Source organism: Schistocerca piceifrons, chromosome 4, assembly GCF_021461385.2.
Source record: "Schistocerca piceifrons isolate TAMUIC-IGC-003096 chromosome 4, iqSchPice1.1, whole genome shotgun sequence".
NCBI lineage: Eukaryota > Metazoa > Arthropoda > Insecta > Orthoptera > Acrididae > Schistocerca > Schistocerca piceifrons.
The window spans coordinates 606,844,454-606,865,723 of record NC_060141.1 but is presented as its reverse complement, the minus strand read 5'-3'; the positions used below and the strand labels follow the sequence as shown (position 1 = coordinate 606,865,723).

Here is a 21,270-nt window from a genome sequence, read left to right as displayed (position 1 = left end):
AGGAGTTTCAGTCTGGAACTGCGTGACCGCTACGGTCGCAGGTTCGAATCCTGCCTCGGGCATGGATGTGTGTGATGACTTTAGGTTAGTTAGGTTTAAGTAGTTCTAAGTTCTAGGGGACTGATGACCACAGATGATAAGTCCCATAGTGCTCAGAGCCATTTGAAGCATTTTTTTGAAGACGAGACAGATGCAAAAAAGTATGTAAACTGTTTGTTATTTGACAAATAGTCACAATAACTGGGAATAAATTTATACCAGTGTGAGACACGATGGTCAACGCCTTCTTGAAAAATTATTGCGGTTGCTTACTAACACACATTTGAACCCATGTGTGCATGTCTTCGTCCGAGAAAGTCGACGGACACGAATGTCTGCCTTCAGGACTTCAAAAACATTTAAATCTCATGACGAGAGGATGCATATTCTCACAGGATGGCAGCATAGTGAAAGAACTGGAAGCGAGATGTAGCAGAGCTAATGCAGTGAGCGCTCAGCTACGATCTACTCTCTTCTGCAAGAAGGAAGTAGTACCAAGACTAAGTTATCTGTGCACCGTTCAATGTTTCGACCAACTTTGTTGTATGGGAGCGAAAGCTGGGTGGATTCAGGTTACCTTATCAATAAGGCTGAGGTTACGGATATGAAAGTAGCTAGGATGATTACAGGTACTAGTAGATGGGAACAATGGCAGGAGAGTGTCCACAATGAGGAAATCAAAGAAAAACTGGGAATGAACTCTATACATGTAGCAGTCAGGGCGAACAGGCTTAGATGGTGGGGTCACGTTACACGCATGGGAGAAGCAAGGTTACACAAGACTCATGGGTTCAGCAGTAGAGGGTAGGAGGAGTCGAGGTATACCAAGGAGAAGGTACCTGGATTCGGTTAAGAATGATTTTGAAGTAATAGGCTCAACATCAGAAGAGGCGCCAATGTTAGCACTAAATAGGGGATCATGGAGGAATTTTATAAGGGGGACTATGCTCCAGACCGAACGCTGAAAGGCATAATCAGTCTTAAATGATGATGATGATGACGACGAGAGGTCGAGCCTGTGTGGAGGATGTATAAGGATGCCCAGAGAAATTTCTGCAACATATCTGAAACAACTACGGCAGTATATCGGCCACAACGCTGCAGAAGTTTCGCAGAGAAGCCCTTACACATCTTCCATTCAATACCGATTTCTCGCTATGCGATTTCCATACGTTTGGAGCCCCGAAGAAAGACGTTCGTAGCTATCGATTTCCCTAAGACGTAGAGGCGGACGCTTGGGTACAATCATGGTCCTTTAAGTTGTTTACCATCCTGTCTCCCAGTGGAATAAATTTATTAACAGTTATGGCGATTACTTTTGAAATAAGAAACACTTTAAATACTATATTTCCGTTCGTTTCGTTTTCAATTGACTGCCCCATAAATGAGGCCTATTTTCATTTCAACCTCCGACTGGTCGAGAAATAGATACCACAACGAAAATAAAAAATGATTTCCTTGCAAGATTTTGCTAGGTACACCTTCAAGCGACTTCTCTACATGCTTGCCGATCTGATTTAATCGTTTGTGGTAGCGTGGAACCAACTTTCCCGAACCCTTTTCATAGAAGACAGCACCTGTGATATTCGTCAATTCCTTACGCTGGCCTCCAGCTCGTTGTCTGTGCCGAAATGGGGTCGTCATAGCCAGCGGTTGACGTGAGCAAAGAGATAAAAGAGAGTAGGAGCAAAGTTTGGATTGTATGATGGGTGATCAAACCCATCCCATTCCAAACGCTCTAGGATCATCTTCGCTGCACATGCAGTATGTAGACGCAGATTGTCATGAAGAAGTACAGCTGTAAAACCACCATAGGCTACCGTACGTAGCTGTAGACTACGGTGGTTTTCCTAGTAGCCTTCGTCATTTAAGATGATGATAGCGTTACCAGAATATTAAGCGTGTTGCATGCCTTTTGGGCGTTATTTTAATCGCTTTGTCAGAGTATGCAATCAGTGTCATACTAGATTTCGCCAGAAACTGAAAGTGGTAAACCGTACAGAAATTAAGTGAGAATTTAAAAAAAGATAATGATTTGTCGTATAGCACCAGAAAAAGTGATTTCCTGAAAGAAGGTAAAATAAAGAAAGCGCAAAACAATAACATATCAAGCCTCACTTCAATACTTCATCGAGATCATATAAAATATGTTTCTGTTATTCATAAAAATCTTTTGCTCTTGCCATTAATAAGGAAACTGTAGCCTTTGATCATGATAAACAAAGAAATTACAAAATAACACAACATTTATACAGATTTTGTTTTTTGTGCATGTAAATTGTACTTGCATAAAACGTAATTGCTTTGGTTACACGAAAGAGCACAAGCTACATTATCAACTAGTGTTTATTACATATAAAATGCCAAATAAATTTTAAAGGATATAAACTACACAATGGACTAATACTGAATTGTTATGTGCAAAACAAACGAACAAAGAGAAGTCATCGCTCCCAGTTTCTGTCTCTATCAGTCATTTGTGTTTTTTTCCCTACAAATGCTACCAATACTACCTGTAATCCTACCATTTACTACATGATTTATGCACTGAACAAATATCGTAGAACCACAGTTTTGGTCGAGTGCAGGCTATGAAGAACGAAATGTTTGACAGTTACGTTATGTGGGCTGCATGATATCAGGCGCTGCCTCTCAGCAGGACATCGCACTTTGCTGGAGAGACTGTTTTATAGACTGTGTGCTCAAACTGAAAAGGAAGATGTGGCTCAATAGTCAGGAATACCAGGGATGTTGCACAAAACATATGTGCAAAGCTTCACCTTATTGTCACTGTCGTTTTAATTTCTCAACCGATCAGAGTTTGAAAAAATAAAAAAGTGAAATAGCTTATGTAGTTAAAGTACAACCACTCACTGTACGTCTTCATTTATTGTTTCACAATGTCTAATTGAGGGGACGATAAACAGTACTTTTAAATGCTCGAGAGCCTTGTAAAAACTAAAGGAAGGAAGGAAGATTAGGTTAAACGTCCTGTCAAGATCGAGGTGATTAGAGACGGAACACAAGCTCGGAATGTGTCAAGGATGAGGAAGGACGGTGCCATTTCACATGAATCATCCAGACATTTGCCTGGGGCGATTTACGGAAATCACGGAAAACCTAAACCTGGATTTGTGGATGGGGGTCAGAACCGTCGTCCTGCAGAATGCGTGTCCAGTGTGCTAACCACTGCACTATCACGCTCAGTAGCGTTGTAAGTACAGCAAGATGCAGAGAATGTTCAGCATTTAAAGGTAGTGATGGAGTTATAGGTTAAGTGCTGCATGATACCAGTCTGTTGCTTCGTGAAGAGTTAGCCAGTGTAGAAAGAGACAGATGGTGGCGACGTGCTGACCTATGACGTCGGGCAGGTGCGGTTGTGTCTGCAGCCAGTTGCGAATGGCGGCCACTGCCTGCCGGATATCTGCCTCGCTCGTCCCCAGCTGCTGGCGCACAAGCGCCTTCTGCTCTTCTGTCGGGAACTCGAACGCCATATCTGCCACAGAGAGGGGAATCGTCTTTTACTTTCAAAAAAATGTTCAAATGTGTGTGAAATCTTATGGGACTTAACTGCTAAGGTTATCTGTCCCTAAGCTTACACACTACTTATCCTAAATTATCCTAAGGACAGCTGCTACGGTCGCAGGTTCGAATCCTGCTTTGGGCATGGGTGTGTGTGATGTCCTTAGGTTAGTTAGGTTTAAGTAGTTCTAAGTTCTAGGGGACTGATGACCACAGCAATTGAGTCCCATAGTGCTCAGAGCCATTTGAACCATATCTTAAGGACAAACACACACCCATGCCCAAGTGAGGACTCGAACCTCCGCCGGAACCAGGCGCACAGCCCATGTCTGCAGCGCCTTAGACCGCTGGGCTAATTCCACGCGGCTCATTTACTTTACCAGGTCATAGCATTTTCTTCTCGAGCTATCAAAAATTGTGTTAATACGAGGTGTTAGGAAATTTTCGTTACAAGCTTCTGCAAGTATTCCTTTCCTCATCTACCAGCGACATCTTTTAATGTAAAATAGAGCTGGAAGCTTACCTGCACTAAGTTTTCATTCTCAAAACTTCTAAGACTGGTAGAGGGGAATGTGTACATGATATTTTGAATAGAAATCTAACTCCAGAAACGCACCGTTTCTGTGCTACAGCCGGTTCAAAACAAGTTTGCTAACAAGGGAACCTCTCCATCCCAACCCCCCCCCCCCCCCATTAGATTTAGTTATAAGTTGGCACAGTGGATAGGCCTTGAAAAACCGAACACAGATCAATCGAGACGACAGTAAGAAGTTGTGTGGAACTATGAAACAAATAAGCAAAATATACAAACTGAATAGTCCATGAGCAAGATAGGTAACATCAAGGAGAACACGAGCTCAGTAGCGCCGTGGTCTCATGGTTAGCGTGAGCAGCTGCAGAACGAGAGGTCCTTGGTTCAAGTCTTCCTTCGAGTTAAAAGTTTAACTATTTATTTTCAGACAATTTTAGTGTGGGAGTAGATGTGATTACCATTCCTCCAAGTTGTACGCCTCTTGTGCAACCGTTAGATGTGTTTGGTTTTCTGCAAGTGAAATACTTTGTGTAAAGATTCTATGACTTTGCTAAGCTGCACAGGTACACAGATCAGTATTGTTTACCGGATCGTGTGTCAATTATCAAAGTTCAGGCACTCACACATAATCGGTTCCCATTGAAGAGGAAGGTCCTTTCGTCTACTAATTGCACTGTTTTGCGGTGCGGTCGCAAAACACAGACACTAAACTTATTACAGTGAACAGAGACGTCAATAAACGAATGGACAGATCATTACTTTGCGAAAATAAAGAAAGGAAACTTTTCACTCGAGGGTAGACTGTAACCAAGGGCCTCTCGTTTCGCAGCTGCTCACTCTAACCACAGGACCACGGCGCTCCTGCGGTCACGCTATCCTTGATGTAGCCTATGTTGCACATGGACTACTCAGTTTGTATATCTTGCTTATTTTTTTCATAGTTCCACACAACTTCTTCCTGTTTTCTCGATTGATCTGTGTTCAGTTTTTCAAGGCCTATCCACTGTGCCAACTTATAACTAAATCTGAGGGGAGTGCGATGGGGAGGTTCCCTTGTAAGTAGGTATGCAACAGGGTAGCCATAGTGAAGTGTGGTTAGGTCATATGATGTCTGTCCTAATCTCTGACCTGTTTCCAGCCTCATTCACGTGTCTGTGAGTGTTAGATCGACATGGTTGAATACACGTTTGCACAATACACCGGTAAGATCCTTCTGAATGGTCAAGGTCATAATAATGGAACAGTTGCTCGTCACCGTTGTCAGGATCGTTCACCACAGCGTCCTACTCCATCGCATACCCTTCTCGCCACAATTACGCAACGGTTTCGCGAAACGTTACCTTCACCGTCAGCAGGTGTAACTGGTGCTCCAAGGAGACGCTGCACACACAAAGTGGAAGAGGCCGTACTGCATCACGTTGAAGAGAACCCGTCAGCGAGTACAAGAGCAATTTCTTTGGCTATTAATGCGAGCAATTCTAAAACAAAAGATGTACTGGGTCACGCCTAATCAATTACTTGCAAAAGTGGTCGCTTTAGCAACATGCTTTCAAATGGTTGCACCACTGTACGTTTCTGGACACAGGTTTCAATTCAAAATATTATCCATTCAGTCTCAGCCCTAGACGTTTGTAACGGGAATTTCCGAACACCCCGTACGAGATCGTTTAAGCTCTGGTGGTCACCTATTCGGCTGTCTATTGACTTTTAGCGACAGCTACGGTCGCAGGTTCGAATCCTGCTTCGGGCATGGATGTGTATGATGTCCTTAGGTTAGTTAGGTTTAAGTAGTTCTAAGTTCTAGGGGACTGATGACCTCAGATGTTAAGTCCCATAGTGCTCGGAGCCATTTGAACCATCTTTTGTATCGAATTTTGTCCCGGTATCTTCGTCTGACGTCTGCTTACCGATTTTTCTGTCGTTTCCGAGGAGGACTATCGGCCTCCAGAAATGTGGGATTAATCTCTGACAATACCAGCTACTCGTGCTGGAGAAACACCAGAAAAGTCGTTAAAGAAACGCCAAAGATCCTCAGACGAAACCCGATAGGCAGTGTATCACAGTATTGATAATCCACAGCATTCTATGTGCATTTATTTAGTATTAAATGAATATAAGCATGCATAGTTTCGATTGTTTAGATACCTTCCTATACATTTCCAAGTAATCAGTGCCTACTGTGATTGGCACTACGGCCTAAGTTCTCAGCACCAGAATTGTTATTCTATGTTGGTCACAATCCCTGTTGACGCTGCTTGTGACCTTTCTGACAGAGAGAAGGGTTTATCTGCGCGAGTGCAGCGCGAAAGGCGCCGTGTGACAGCGGCGGCTAGTTGTAATCATTACTGCAAATAAGCAGAAAGTTGTCGCTAACTACGAAGGAACGACCCACACGTACAGACACTGTCTTTACTTGGCTGTGCCCAAGGAGAAACGACCGTGGTCGGGTCTGTCCCAAGCAGGATTGTCACAGTTTACGCTTGTCTCCAAGCGCTGTGCACTTTTGGAATATGCATAATGCGGACGCATACGGATTGTATGTCGTGACTGCGTCGGACATGCAATTCGCTCAGGTAGTGTGTATTGACGGCTTTGTTGCCATTTCTTGATTCTTCCATTGTTATTGTGTTCTGTTATTTGCTCACCAAAACGCTGGTGCGAATTTCATGCACTATGAGAGCCGTAGAGGTTCAACACTTTCGTCTTCGCACTTCATTACAGAGGCATGATATAAGTCACTCAGTGGTATACGACTTCTGCGTGTGGTGCTATAGATACTTAGTTAAAACGTGGACAGTATGGCTAGACACTAGCCTAAATCTGGATTTGAGCAATAAAATCTAAAAAAACGACGACTGATTGCTGCACTCTATAAGTTATAAGCCACATAACAGTCGCTGAGTGCACCCACATTCCGAATGGAGGGTAACCGGGTGGACAGTATATGCTTGAGTATTTCGTAGCACACTTGTGCAAGGCATATGCGTCAGTGAATCAGTGAAACTTCGTAGTTCTTATTTCTAACACTGACTTGTTTCAGGTACACTATGGGCTACTGTATTTTATCTGTCATATGAAGTAACTTTCAGGTTGATGATATAAATACTGCACATAACGCGCAGCGCCTCGAACCTAAGAAAGCTACCCAGAAAGAGAAGGAACCGTTCCAAATATTGTTTTTGTTCTATGTTCACTGGTAGATGCTATACCAAGCCTTTCCAGGTGTTTATTCGTGAGCTAAGTAAAGTATGAACCTACTGCTATCCTTACAGTGGTTTGCTGAGAGCACATCTTGCATTCTTACGTTCCTTAAGTAATTTACACGGTGACAATTATTGAACTATATGCGAAAAAACGTAAAGTAGTTACAAACTAAGGGGTGCACACACTTTATTCAACATCTAAACGCCACTACAGATATTAAGATTAATGTTATGACATGTTTGATATGTCTGCTACCATTGACGATGTGGTGCAGACGAATGCCGAAATTTTGCATGAGCGTCTGAAGTGTCAGAACATCGATGCTGTCGATGACCTCCTGAATGCCTCTTTTCAACTGAGCAATGGTTTTGGGGTTATTGCTGTACACGTTGTCTTTAACATAGCTCCACAAAAAGGAGTTGTACTTGTTCAGATCCGGATAATACGGCGACCAATCAAGGCTCATGCCAATGGCCGCTGTGTACGCCATAGTTAGAATGCGATCCCCAAAGTGATCCTCCTGGACATCAAACAGTTTCGTGCTTCGTGGGGGTCGAGCCCGTCTTGCATGAACCACATCTTGTCGAAATCAGGGTCACTTTGGATAATGAGGATGAAATCATCTTCCAAAATCTTCACATAACGTTCGGCAGTCACCGTTCTTTCAATGAATATCGCACCAGTTATTTCCTAACGGACATTGTGCACCACACAGTCACATGTTGAGGGTGAAGAGACTTCTCGATCGCTAAATGAGTTCTCAGTCCCCCAATTTCATCAATTTCGCTTATTGAAGAGCCCATCCAAATGAAAGTGGACATCATCATCAAACCATGCATGAGCAAAATAATTCCCAGCATGCTCCGTGTCCAACCGTGCAGTTTGATCTTCCTAACGGAAACCGTTCAGAAGTTACGACGATTTTATTTCATACAGCTCAATAATTGTCACCCTGTAAGTAGATTTTAATTCCTGTAGATCTGTTAGACTCCAGCTAAGGGTCAGGTTTAGTGATTCGAGCATTGTTGAAAGTTTACTTACGTCTGGATTCCTGTACTCAATGACAAGAAGCAAAGGAATAGGATGATAGCACAAGTGTTAAACATCAGGGAGTAACTTCTATGCTACCAGTGCGCGCTGCAGAGGATAAAAACTGTAGAGGAAAGCGAAGATTGAGGTACAACCAGCAAATAATTGAGGACGTAGATCGTAGGCGCTACTCTGAGATGCTGAGGTAGACACAGGAACGGAATTTGTGGTGGGTCGCATCAAACCAGTCAGAGCACTGTAGCATTTTCTGGGGCCATAGAATAATAAAGGGTACACAGCTACGCTAACTCATCGCACGTTCGTTAATAATCTCACAGTTTCAACAAATTTACAGCTTGCGCCCTATACAACACATTCTCTCAAAATTTGTACAAAACTCAAACAATTAGCAAATTAATAAATCTGAACTATTACAATCAGCTTTATTACTTCTACATCTACATATGTACCCCGCTAGCCACCAAGAGGTGTGTTGCGTAGGGTTCGTGCCAGTCATATTGCCCCCCCCCCCCCCCCCACCCCTGTGCCACTCGCGGATCGCGCAAGGGAAAAAGCACTGTCTGAACGCCTCCGTACGAGCCCTAATTTCCCTTATCTTTCAACGGTGATCATTGAGTGATTTGAAAGTTGATGGTAATAATATAAGCTCTACATTCTCGGTGAAGATCGGATTTTGGGATGTAGTGAGCAGCCCCTTCCATTCAGCGCGTCGTCTATCTGCAAGTGTGTCCCACTTTAAACTTATTTGTAACGCTCCCGCGATGGCTAAATGTACGAGTCACGGATCTTGCCGCTCTTCTTTGGACCTTCTCATCTCTTGAATCAGACCTAACTGGTAAGGTTCCCATACAGACGAACAATACTCTAAGACTGGACGAACTAACGTATTGTAAGCAATTTCCTTTGTTGAAGGACTGCATCGCTTCAGAATTCTACCAATAAACGTCAATCTAGAGTTAGCCTTCCCGTTACTTTTGTAATCTGATCGATTCTTTTGAGATCATTCCGAATAGTCACACCCAGATTCTTGACGGATGTTACCGCTTCCAAACACTGGGCATTTATTTTGTACTCGTACATTAATGGGGATTTTCGTTTTGTTAGACACAGTAGATTACAGTTAGTAATATTGAGAGATAACTGCCAGTCATTACACCACACATTTCTTTTCTGCAAATCCTCGCTGATTTGTTCACGAATTTTGTATGACACTACTTTCCTGTAGACTACAGCATCATCGCCAAAGTCGAATGCCGCAGTCAACACCATCAATCAGATCGTCTACGTAAATCGTAAAAAGCAGCGGACCTATTACGCTGCCCTGGGGCACACCTGATGTTACGCTTGTTTCTGTTGAAGTCTCCCCATTCAGGACGACATACTGCTCTCTGTCTGTTAGAAAACGTTCAATCCAACCGCATATGTCATCGGATAGACGTAAGCTCGCACTTTTTGGAGCAATTTGCTGATTGTTTGAATTGTGTATAAATTTTGAGAGAAAGTGTTGTATAGAGAGCAAGCTCTAAATCTCTTGAAACTCTGAGAATATTAATGAATGTGCGATGAGTTAACGTAGCTGTGTCTTAGGCAATCGTTGTCACCGTTTCTTATTCTATGGCCCCAGAAAATGCTACAGTCTTCTGACTGGTTTAACGCTGCCCACCATGGATTCCCATCCTGCATCAACCTCGTCATCTCAGAGAAGCACTTGCAACCTATATCCTCAATTATTTACTGGCTGTATCCCGATCTTCGTCTTCCTCTTCCCTGCGGCGTGCTCTAGTACCATAGAAGTTACTCCCTGATGTCTTAATACCTGTGCTATCCCTTTTCTTCTTGTGATTGTTGTTCATATTGATGCAAAGCATTCTGGCAAAATGAGTCTGGCATAGGACGATCAGCGAGGTGGTACGAAGGAACTTCCACGTTTGATGTAGTGCCTCTGCGCCAATGTATGTGTGTGTGTTCTTTACTGTATATCCAGACTACCGCCTGCAGCACAGTCACCGACCACACGCTACTATACCTCAGATTTTCAAAGCAACGACCCACTAACGACACTAGACACTATCACTGGAGATAGAACGAAAGGAATTCAATAACATCGAAACCCTCAGCAGCCATCACGGCATGGCGTAGTGCCGGCCTCGCTGCCAGAGATGTAGACGTAAACAGGGCGAGCACTACTTCACTCTTGCGAATCCGAGGCCCGTAAGAAGACAGGCCGTGGTGCGTACGCCATAGTATGTGATACTGCAAGTCTTACGTTTGCCAGCAGCCGTCTCTGACGGGACCGAGTAACTATTTCAGATGAATTTAATAATTATTGATTCTAGGCACGTCAGTCCGGAACCGCGTGACTGCTACGGTCGCAGGTTCGAATCCTGCCTCGGGCATGGATGTGTGTGATGTCCTTAGGTTAGTTAGGTTTAAGTAGTTCTAAGTTCTAGGGGACTGATGACCTCAGATGTTGAGTCCCATAGTGCTCAGAGCCATTTGAACCAATTATTGATTGCGCGTTTAAATACATGCAAGTTCTCGATAGCACGGGACACAGTTATGGCTTTTAGCGGGTACCTTTTCAAATACATACTCATTTCCCGTGGGCCCTGCACGGAACTAAGAGTTCTCGAAGTGTGGCGGACAGGCCTCTTACTGTGACGTCCATACTTCTCGTGAGCCCCGAGCGAATCACGCCGTCCGTTCACGAACTTGTTGGACTTGATCTTCAACTGACGTCGAGCTCACCGCCTCCTGCTATCCATGCTCGAGCAGCCTACCACTCGCAGACGACCACGGCCTCTTGGACTTTGTCTATGTACGAACAATCGAGCGCAACCTCAGGGACTGACCTTCAGCCAAGAATATTCTAGTTGAACGTTAGTGATCCTTTTACAGCCAAGATCACTCTGCTGCACGTCAGTGATCGACTTGTAGACTCAAAAAGTAGTCCATCCTAAAGAAGAATTTAAGCCTTTTGTCTCAAAAGTTAAATTCAAAAGTTTTTTAAGAGACAGTTGATTTTTCGTCAAGCCATTCATTCCAGCCACTAATTAAGAGACTAATGATTATGCTACCTCTGCACGGTCAAAATACCGCGGCTCTTTAAAAATCCGCTCAGTGAGCAGGCCAGACCTCAAAATATTTTCAAGAGGACATGTTTTTGATAAACAGGCGGAAATCAATTTTGCCTAGTTCCTTATAAAATATTTACAAGGTAAAATTTTTATACAAATTAATATACTAATTCTATCATTATTACAAAGATTAAAAATTAAATCAATAATCTTAATAAAAAACCTAAAATAATTATAAAATCAAAATATAAAATAATGAACTAAAACGTAATCTTAAAGATAGCTGGTTTAAAGCTTACTGTTATATTTAAAAAAAGCAAATTATACAAGTTATTATTATTTTCTGTTCGTTAGACTTAAGAAAATTCGATTGTTCCCTGCAATCTGAAAACATCAATTGCAGCTTGATGCCCTCTGTCACAAACTCTACAGTTGTGATGCTGTTGAATAATAATGTGAAACAAATGGAAAATTAAATACATACTGTCTTAAGATGTCACTTGCACACAGATTGTTACGTTTGTATACAGGTTGATACCAATACTTATACTCAGATTGAAGGGCCTGATACAGGATGCGGAAGTTCTTGTGTCATAACACAGGAACTTGTGCTCTTGGAAATAATCGTAAGCCAGTGCTACGAACAGCAAAGATAGTCAGTGCACACTTGCCTCAAATTTCAACGAATATTATACACTGACACCTCAGTACATAATCTTCGTTGGACTTAAGTCATGGGATAGCGATATGCACATATACAGGTGGCGGTAGCGTCACGTACACAAGGTATAAAAGTGCAATGTATTGGCGGAGCCCTCGTTTGTACTCAGGTGATTTATGTGAAAAGATTTCAGTTTTTTTGAAATTTCTATGCCAAGATCGTAAGTTCCTCTGTCACTTCCTTCAGTTTGTGACAAGCGCTTAAGTCGTCCTGTATATTTGATTTCACACAAAAATGGACCAGTAGTGTGAAATTACAGCTATATTTCTTTGTAGTGTGACGTGTATCATACCACAGCAAAATATGAACGTAGTGAGAGTAATAGGAATAATAATAATAATAACAAGAGCACAACTTTCATTTCCTTGGTCATAATCACTGAGACACTCTTTCTGCAATCATTCCTTCATGTGGTATGGTGTCAGAAGAGTACATGAAATGTATACACGTATATTTTTTTATTGGTTGAAAAGAAGACAACATATAATGTTACTATTCGGTACTGTTATTGTGTGTGTGTGTGTGTGTGTGTGTGTGTGTGTGTGTGTGTGTGTGTGTGCGTGTGTGTGTGTGTGTGTGTGTGTGTGTGTGTGTGTGTGTGTGTTTGTGTGTGTGTGAGTGCATGTATACATCTTCCGGGAATGATAACCAGTGAAGAAAGGCAGGTATTAAGCCCTGAAGAGTGATAAGATCTTTTAACTATTTTCAGCAGAAATTTATATTATGAGTATTTTCATACAGTTCCAAAAAACTGCCGTGGAGGAAGTCACACAGACAGATGTTAATGAACGTCACGTATATGTGAACAATTGCACTTAAGAGAACAATGTTTGTAAGCGGAAATGATCATACACTAACTACTGTCGAACAAATGGGACACTGCTCTCAGGTACAGTAAAATCTCAAATAGATATAGACACAGACTGTAAATACTTTAATGTTGCGATCATTACATATATGTAAGCAAATCTTTTTTTTCTTTTTCTTGGCATGCGATAGACACAAATCAACAGAGAAAAAATCACATCTAACATTCATCTGTCACATATATGAACTAAGACTATGCGGAGAATTTAGACATTGAAATGCCAATGAAAGCTGAGAGATAAGGCCAATTATTTTTACCATTACTTATCTTTAATAACAATTATCAACAAATTACAGAGCTCCAACAACATAAGTTTTTGCTCCCGTGTACCAAGAGAATATTGTCGCTTATATATTTGCAATTATTGTGTTTTCGGTGATGATACATCTTAATGTCAGAAACTATCCCATTATCGAGAGAAGAGAAGATACAGAATCCCGTCAGAAATCAAGTCACAATGTTGCTAAACACTTCTCACACGAGAAATCTATTTACCGGCCCCGAAGAAACTTACACTTAATAGCACTAGTCAACTGAAAATCTACGTACGAAATACTCAGAAACCGAGCCATAGTGCCAGCGCAACTTAAATGTTTTTCGAGTATCTCTTCACGTAGATGATGAGGTCCCATACTCCCACACTCCGAGGCTCGTGGGGGACGATGCGGGAGACCCGCACCACCGTACTAGGCAAAGTCCTAGCGGAGGTGGTTTGCCATGGCCTTCCTGCGCCCGTTATGGGGATGAAGATGGAAAAACGACACAACAACACCCAGTCATGACGAGGGAGGAAAAATCCCTGTCCCCGCCGGGAATCGAACGCGGGACTCAGTGCGCGGGAAGCGAGAACGCTACCGCAAGCCCACGTAGAACAGTACGTTTAAAACCCGTATCACAAGTGCAAGGAAATTAAGAATGCAATTTAGAAAATCTCCGATACTTACACGAGTATTACGTCGTCTTACATTGTGGTAACTTGGCATACTAAATGCTGTGCTGTCTGGATATTTCCTAGTAGACTGAAACTGTACCTGTGTTCTAAGATAAAATAAAAGTGACATTCATGTTTCAGACATTTGTATTACAAAAGACTACAGTGTTTCCTCAGCTGGCCTTGCTTCTTGCAAGGAGCGTTGTGCAACCTGATGGAAGGAATGTCGCTCGCCGCATACACTCCCACCAGCCTTCTGGCCGTATTGCTCGGAATGTTCGCAGGCGATGGACCTGTTTTTCAGTGCTGGATTAAATGTTACTGACAAGGGGAGGCCACCAATTGTGAAATTCAGATTCGATTCATACTGCGCATAATAAATGCTCATGGCCAGAGGTGTAATGTGCCAAAGCACCAAGATGCACTTCTCAGCCGTTGTCGAGAAAATCGACAGTTATAATAAACCGTTGCGGTGAAATGCCCTCTACAGTTAATAATTTTATACAGCGTCGTGGCGCAGCGGTAAGCGCTCGGGTTTGTAATCGGAAGGTCGCCGGATCAAATCTCGCGCCATGCAACATTTTTTTTATTATTGGTTTTTCGTAATTCAAAATACATACTATTAATGAATTGCTTATGCATTTTGGTGAAGGCGGATCGCTCTCCAATTGAACCGCCTCCATTTTTCCGTTTGTTTAACAGGGTGTACCAAAGCTCTCATGTCCGCACTGAATTTCACCGATGTTATAAGTTGCGCTAGGGACCGCATCTACCTTCTTTCGAAGTTAGCAGGCAACTACGCTTTTATGCGGCGGCTCGTTTCGGCCCATTCAACATCTGTCCTTCAAGTGTAACGAGCGAGTAACGGAGCTTATATTTCATACCTGCCACAGCAAATTTGTGTTCGTGGGGTTTCTATTCTAATTCGAACGTTTGACTTACGTTATACGTATTCGTTTCGGAATATCGTTTCTACGTCTTCCGTTAACTATACGTGGTTAACATTATGAAGACAGTTTATAACATTTGTGAAATACAACTTTGTTTGCGGAAAACATAATGATGTTCGAAGTCGCCAGTTTTTCCACGACAAACGACCTTCAACAACTTATTATATGCATAATTGTTGCAACTGATTGCCGGGAATTATATATATATATATATATATATATATATATGTGTGTGTGTGTGTGTGTGTGTGTGTATAGACACATTTGAATAACAAAAACAAATACTAAAAAAAAAAAGAAAATTGCATGGCGCGAGATTCGATCCGGCGACCTTCGGATTACGAACCCGAGCGCTTACCGCTGCGCCACGACGCTGTCGATAAACATTAATCGTTGAGAGTATTTCACCGCAACGGTTTATTTTAACTGTCGATTTTCTCGACAACGGCTGAGAAGTGCATCTTGGTGCTTTGCCACATTACACCTCTGGCCATGAGCTTTTATCATGCGCAGTATGAATTGAATCTGAATTTCACAATTGGCGGCCTCCCCTTGTGAGTGGCATTAAAACCCTTGTGTCTAGTTTTGTTATTTTGAATTAAAGAAGTTAATACAATGCATCGGAGCTAGTTTCCGTAAAACAAAGGAAAAGCACGTCAGTTAGGCAGGCTAGCCACCTACTAGACAGAGCTACTAAGGATTTACCATTTGGTAAAGGACATAGGTAAAAAATCAGTGAAACCTACTTCGTTTTTCAAAACAGAAACTTTTCGAATTTTGTGTGCTGGTACGTTCGTGATGTTTAACAGTCCTGTCCAGTAGAACTACAAATACTTTTATTTTAATACGTCATTTATTTGTCAGATACAGTTAGTGTGTATACGGTATATATTTGCACTATGACTAATTTTGATCTCCATGGTTCACTGATGTATGGTTCTGATGCAGACACGACGAGATGCTGACTCATCTGCATAAATCTGAAGATGATACAGGGAGACCGAAAATCGCCATTCTGTAAAAACGCCAAAATTGAAAAAATGCAGGAATGTGCAAATGGGGCGGAAAATTAAAGATATATTGAAATTGTCTTAAATATCAATACATTCGTAGCCGTTTCATAACGAATATGTAGGCTACAGTGAAAACTTGTTGGTTTACTCTGTAGACTGGCAGGGGTCACACGTCAAAACGTAAAAGTTCTTGTCCATCATTTTGTGCCAGTTGATTCAGGGGAATATTATGAAGCGAATGAAGTCAGTTGCAGGATCTACTTCGTCTGTAGGAATACTGACGTAGATTTACCCGTTCTACAGCAACAGCAACGGCATATCTGCTGTGTTAGGAGCTGTGTTTCTTTCGTAATTCATTAGGTTTCCGGATTTATGAACCACAGAAAATTTCTTAACTCCGATCTGAAGACTGCTATTTGAAAGTGTTGTCTTATTAATTGTTGCTTTCGTTTTCATTATGTGAAATTAAGTTCAAGTTTTGCAATATAGACCTTACTTCAGATTTATTAATGTGCCTCAATATGGTTGAAAAGTTTGACTTGGTCGTCCCAGTAACATTGCTCAAAGAGATGACTCGTAATTTTCCAGCACGCTAATAAAGAGAAGTTGTTTTTATTGTAAAGAAGGATAAAAATGTGTGCTGAGGTCATCGGTCCCTAGACTTACACACTACTTAATCTAACTTGTGCTAAGAACAACGCACACATCCACGCCCGACGGTGGACTCGAACCTCCGGTGGGAGGGACCGCGCAATTCGTGAAATGGTGCCCTAAACCGCGCGGCCACACCGCGCGGCGTAAAGGAGGATAGGAATACAGTAATCAGTCGCCATCCTGTTAGTTTTTTATCAGTGTTGCGTATCGAGATTTCAACTATAAATAATGATCTTCATTTGAGTGAGTTATAATTCATTAAACCCCCACCAGTACGCCATGCCACCATAAAACTTTATCGGTGTACAGGCCGAAGGAAACTTGGCTGTTTTGTTACTATCCTTCCTTATGGTCACATAGAGTCGCTGCGCACAAAGTTGATGATTGCGTTTATTGTCCGACACATTGTTCTTATGAGGTATTCACGTGATTCGACCGTCTCCAACAGCGACCTGTAGACCCCGCAGTCGAATGTTTCTATGCCACTACATTCAATAAAACATACTGCTTGCCGTCAATGCAGACAGGGGATACATTTCATAACACGTTGTTACTCTTGTTCTAATTGAAGTACTAATACATTTTTTCATATCAAACTCAGTACTTTACGTCAAAGTCAGTATGAACGCAAGCCCGCCCGGCTGAACCGCAGAATAACCCTGGGTTCGGTGTGGGGTGGCGGTGAGATGAGTGGACTGCTGTACCCTGTTATGTGGTTGTGTACCACTGAGGGCTACGACGGAGACGAAGCCTCTCCGTCGTTTCTAGGTCCCCAGTTCAATACTTACATACATACAGTATGAATGCAGCAGTGTGACTCTAGCTGAAGTGTATGGCAGTAGTCAGTCCCAGCGGCATATTTCCACTGAGAGGCCACTTTGCGAATCGACGATCCTTCTCTCGGACTTACTCTTGGTGCACACCTTGAGTTGGGAATGGAAAATACGCGCAAATAAAATACGTCCACTTTTCACGTTTACGCCATTTCACATAAATTTTCTGTTTCTAACTTTATCTACGGGAGTACGTTGTGAAACGACTGCCTGTTGAAAATTTCAGACAACGAAGAACTGTGTGAATCTTGCGATTTCGGCAGCAATTAAACTTTACAATGGTGGTGGGATTCCATTCATGACACCAAATGTAGAAGATAATGAGTGACGGAGATTTTCCTAAGCCAAACTGAATCAGATTGCGCACAGACTTAAAGGAACTGTCCTTCTCATCACCGTTAAAGTCACACAAGTTAAATAGAGTTCAAGGAAGTACTTTGGAAAAAAATTCCACTTATCATCAGATTTACGTGTGCTTGAGCTTATTTTGAGTTATAAAACGTTAAGGAGTGCAGTCTTATTTCAGTGAGATAGTAGTAGGCCCTAATGGAGCAGAGTATTATTTGTCAGAGACTTCTGTACGCGTTGCCTGCCCGAGCATACTCCACCTGCCATTTTAGAAAGGCGTGTGTGGTTTTGCTACAGAACGATCAGCCAGCCCTTTCATTAGTTGTGTGTCAGTTGCCAGACGAAATGCTAAACATGTTGCGAGGAAGAACAGCTTAGCTAATTTCGCTTCGGGAGGGAGGATGGCAAGGTCCTAGGGCAGACCAAAGTGAGTGAGCAGACGAAGACAGTTCATCTCAAGGGCCTCTGCAATACTCAAGAAGTAAATACTGCGTTGCGCATCAAGTCGTGTGACCGATGAAGCAAGGAGGAGAAAAAATGTATACTAGCACTGGCAAAAAGGGCGTTCCATGCCGAGGGCAGTCTACTAGTATCAAACGTAGGCCTCAGTTTGAGGGAGAAGTTTCTGAGAATGTTCGTTTGTGGCGTAGAATTGCACGATAGTGAATCATTGATAGTGGGTAAACAGAATCAGAAGAGAATCGAAGCGTTGGAGATATGGTGTCACAGAGGAATGTTAAAAATTAGGTCAACTGATAAGGTAAGGAAGTCCTCCGTAGAATCGGCGAATAACGAAACATACGGAAAATACTGAGAAGAAAAAGCGACGTTATGACATTAAGGAATAACATCTGTTTCACTATTGGGAGCTGTAGAGGAGGAAAACTGCAGAGGAAGATCTGAGTGCGTGCATTGAGCAAATAATTGACGACGTAGATTGCAAGTGCTGCTCTGAGATGAAGATGTTAGCGCAGGAGACCAATTCGTGGCGGACTGCACCAGACCTGTCAGAAGACTCACGAGTAAAAATCAGTCCAGTCGTATTTTGAAAGGAGCACATTGCACCATGTTGGAGAGGTCTGAAGTTCTCTACTGCACGCCTCGACCTAGATTCGTGCTCCGGAGAAACTGTATCATATAGGCGGCAAACCTAATCTTGGTGATTCACAGTACCCCTGAAACACTTCTGCTTAGTTGCTGGGTAATTCTGACTACCATCCTCATAAAACAAAGTCTTATGAAACTGATGATGTCATGTTAAAGATATGCTATTGCCTCATTTCCCTTCCTGCAGTCTTACAGAAGCCTATGGAATTCTGACTTCAGTACAGGCTTTAATTGTACGCTTAATACATGGAATATGTTATATTTTTCCTTTATTAATAGTAAACACTTGCTTCCTTGTTTGAATAGCTTCAAAGACCAAGATTCTCTGGTATTTACCATAAGTTTCGTAAGCAGATATCCTAAATAACTGCGTTATAGTAAAAGGACTGAATGACATTGCACGAGAAACAAGTCTCCTCGTATGTGAAGACAAATATTCATTGTGAAAGGAGATCGTTATGGTCAGAAAAGTGCATAAGCCGAAGAATTAGGTCGAAAGGATTCAGTGTTAACCTACAGTCACCCGGAAAAAAACTCTCAATTACTGTGTATCTGGTATCTGATCATCACTCGTATAAATTACGGAGGACCCTATAACTCGCTTGTAATTCTCAGGTTCAGCACATCGTTGCGTTTAATTAGGCACTATGATTTTCCCTACTAACTTTCGAGTTGCTACTTTTCTCACTTTCTGACCAAAACACAAGCTATAATGTGTTCCACGCTGAACACAATATTAAATAGTACGTAATGTGCTTGTGGCAGGAGTATCGAGAGTTATAGAGGTAGTCAGATTCTGTGCATAACTGCGAGAAGTAAGTCGGTTACAAAGCGATTTTATAACATTTCGACAGAAATCAGTAAGTAAGGAATCTAAACCTGCTGATTCCGTGTAGGCATAGCTTTCACTACTATTATATAAATAAGTGTAACTACAAAACGAATTTTATTTTTATCTCATAGGTCTGAGTGCCTGTAGTTTAGTGCTTTTATTGTAGGAATTAAGGTGCACAATTATATTATCAGTAACTCCTCCACGTCCATCGTTGCTTGGGACCAACCTCGAGACGCGTAGCAGCCGAATGGTATTAAGGGCTTTCGCTATTGTGATGGAACTTCTCGATGCTATAATAACCGGTCAGTAGAGAATATTTATGATTTAACAAATAGCCCAGTTAACAAAGAGAATAAGAGACAGAGGAATTACAGACATTGGCTGCTCGTGAGCATTGTTTTAAATCAATGGAGAAGTCCAAAATTTGTGCCGAACTGGGGCTCGAACGCGGGTCTTCAGCTAACCATTGCGGCAACTCCTATACAGCGGTCAGCGCAACTGCACGGACTACTGTATGTCCACTGGCAGCCAATGTCTGTAATTCCTTTGTATCCTCACTCATAGTGGCTTCTGGATCAACTGTGCAAGGAAATCACTTCCTTGTAAAATTTTTAAAATTTCAAGTTCTTATGTGATACCATTTCCCTTCAGTGATCGAGCAACACGTGTTCATCCAACATTCATATCGAAGTTAACTGCAGCAAACGGAAATGGAAGGAAGTGTCTACAGACAGAATTCGTTGCAAACACACTAAGTTACATACGAGCGCCTGGGTTACGATGTGATGATTAACAGGCGGGACACACACAAAACTTCTATCCAAGAAAATTCGGTAACTTCAGAGAGGTCTCTCTCATTCCAGGTTTATAGCCCTGTTACTATGGAGAAATGGTACAAATGGCTCTAAGTTCTATGAGAATTCACACCTGAGGTCATCAGTCCTCTAGACTTAGAACTTCTTAAACCTAACAAACCTAAGGACATCACACACATCCATGTCCAAGGCAGGAGTCGAACCTGCGACCGTAGCAGCAGCGCGGTTCCGGACTGAAGCGCCTACAGCCCCTCGGCCACAGCGGCCAGCAGGGAGATATGACCTACGATATATTTCCCCTTGAAAAGATAGTCTGCAGCCACGCGAATTAGCGAATAAGCGAAGTGTGTTACTGAGTGCGAACGCGTCTGCAGAGCGGTAATCACCTGTGTGGCCAGGGCTCCCTCCTCCGCGCGACTTGACACAAGGGCGACCGCACAGCAACTGCGAGCACATCGCACGCCTCACGGGTTTTATACCAGAAACCGCCAAGGACGTACACACGCCTGTTTCCTCGCAGATTTGGCTCATACAGTGTTTCCTTCTTCGCCACGATCACATTGTTGCACTACGATTGTTTTCCGCACAGTGTTACTTCGCGTACACACCCGAATACAGTTACTTGTTATAGGATAAGGATTCCGCCCTTTGGCAAACATACGGTTTTTTTTCTTTTTACCAAAGATGTTTCAGAATCCTTGTCCCATCGTCAGTGGGTGTGAATTTCCTTCGTTTGCTTTGCAGATGACAAGCTATTCAGTGCAGGACACA

At 42.4% G+C, this 21,270-nt stretch overlaps 1 protein-coding gene across 1 annotated transcript in view; it reads right to left on the bottom strand.

Moving 5' to 3' along the window:
• Positions 1–20,941, bottom strand: part of LOC124795150 (alpha-tocopherol transfer protein-like) — a 60,947-nt gene extending 40,006 nt beyond the window's left edge. Inside the window, exons 1-2 of the mRNA XM_047259035.1 lie at positions 20,886–20,941; positions 3,395–3,535 (exon numbers count right to left, since the gene is read on the bottom strand). Of these exons, the coding sequence (XP_047114991.1) occupies positions 3,395–3,533 (139 nt within the window). The 5' untranslated portion in view covers positions 3,534–3,535; positions 20,886–20,941. The remainder of the gene's footprint in view (positions 1–3,394; positions 3,536–20,885) is intronic.
• Between the last annotated feature and the right edge of the window lie 329 nt (positions 20,942–21,270).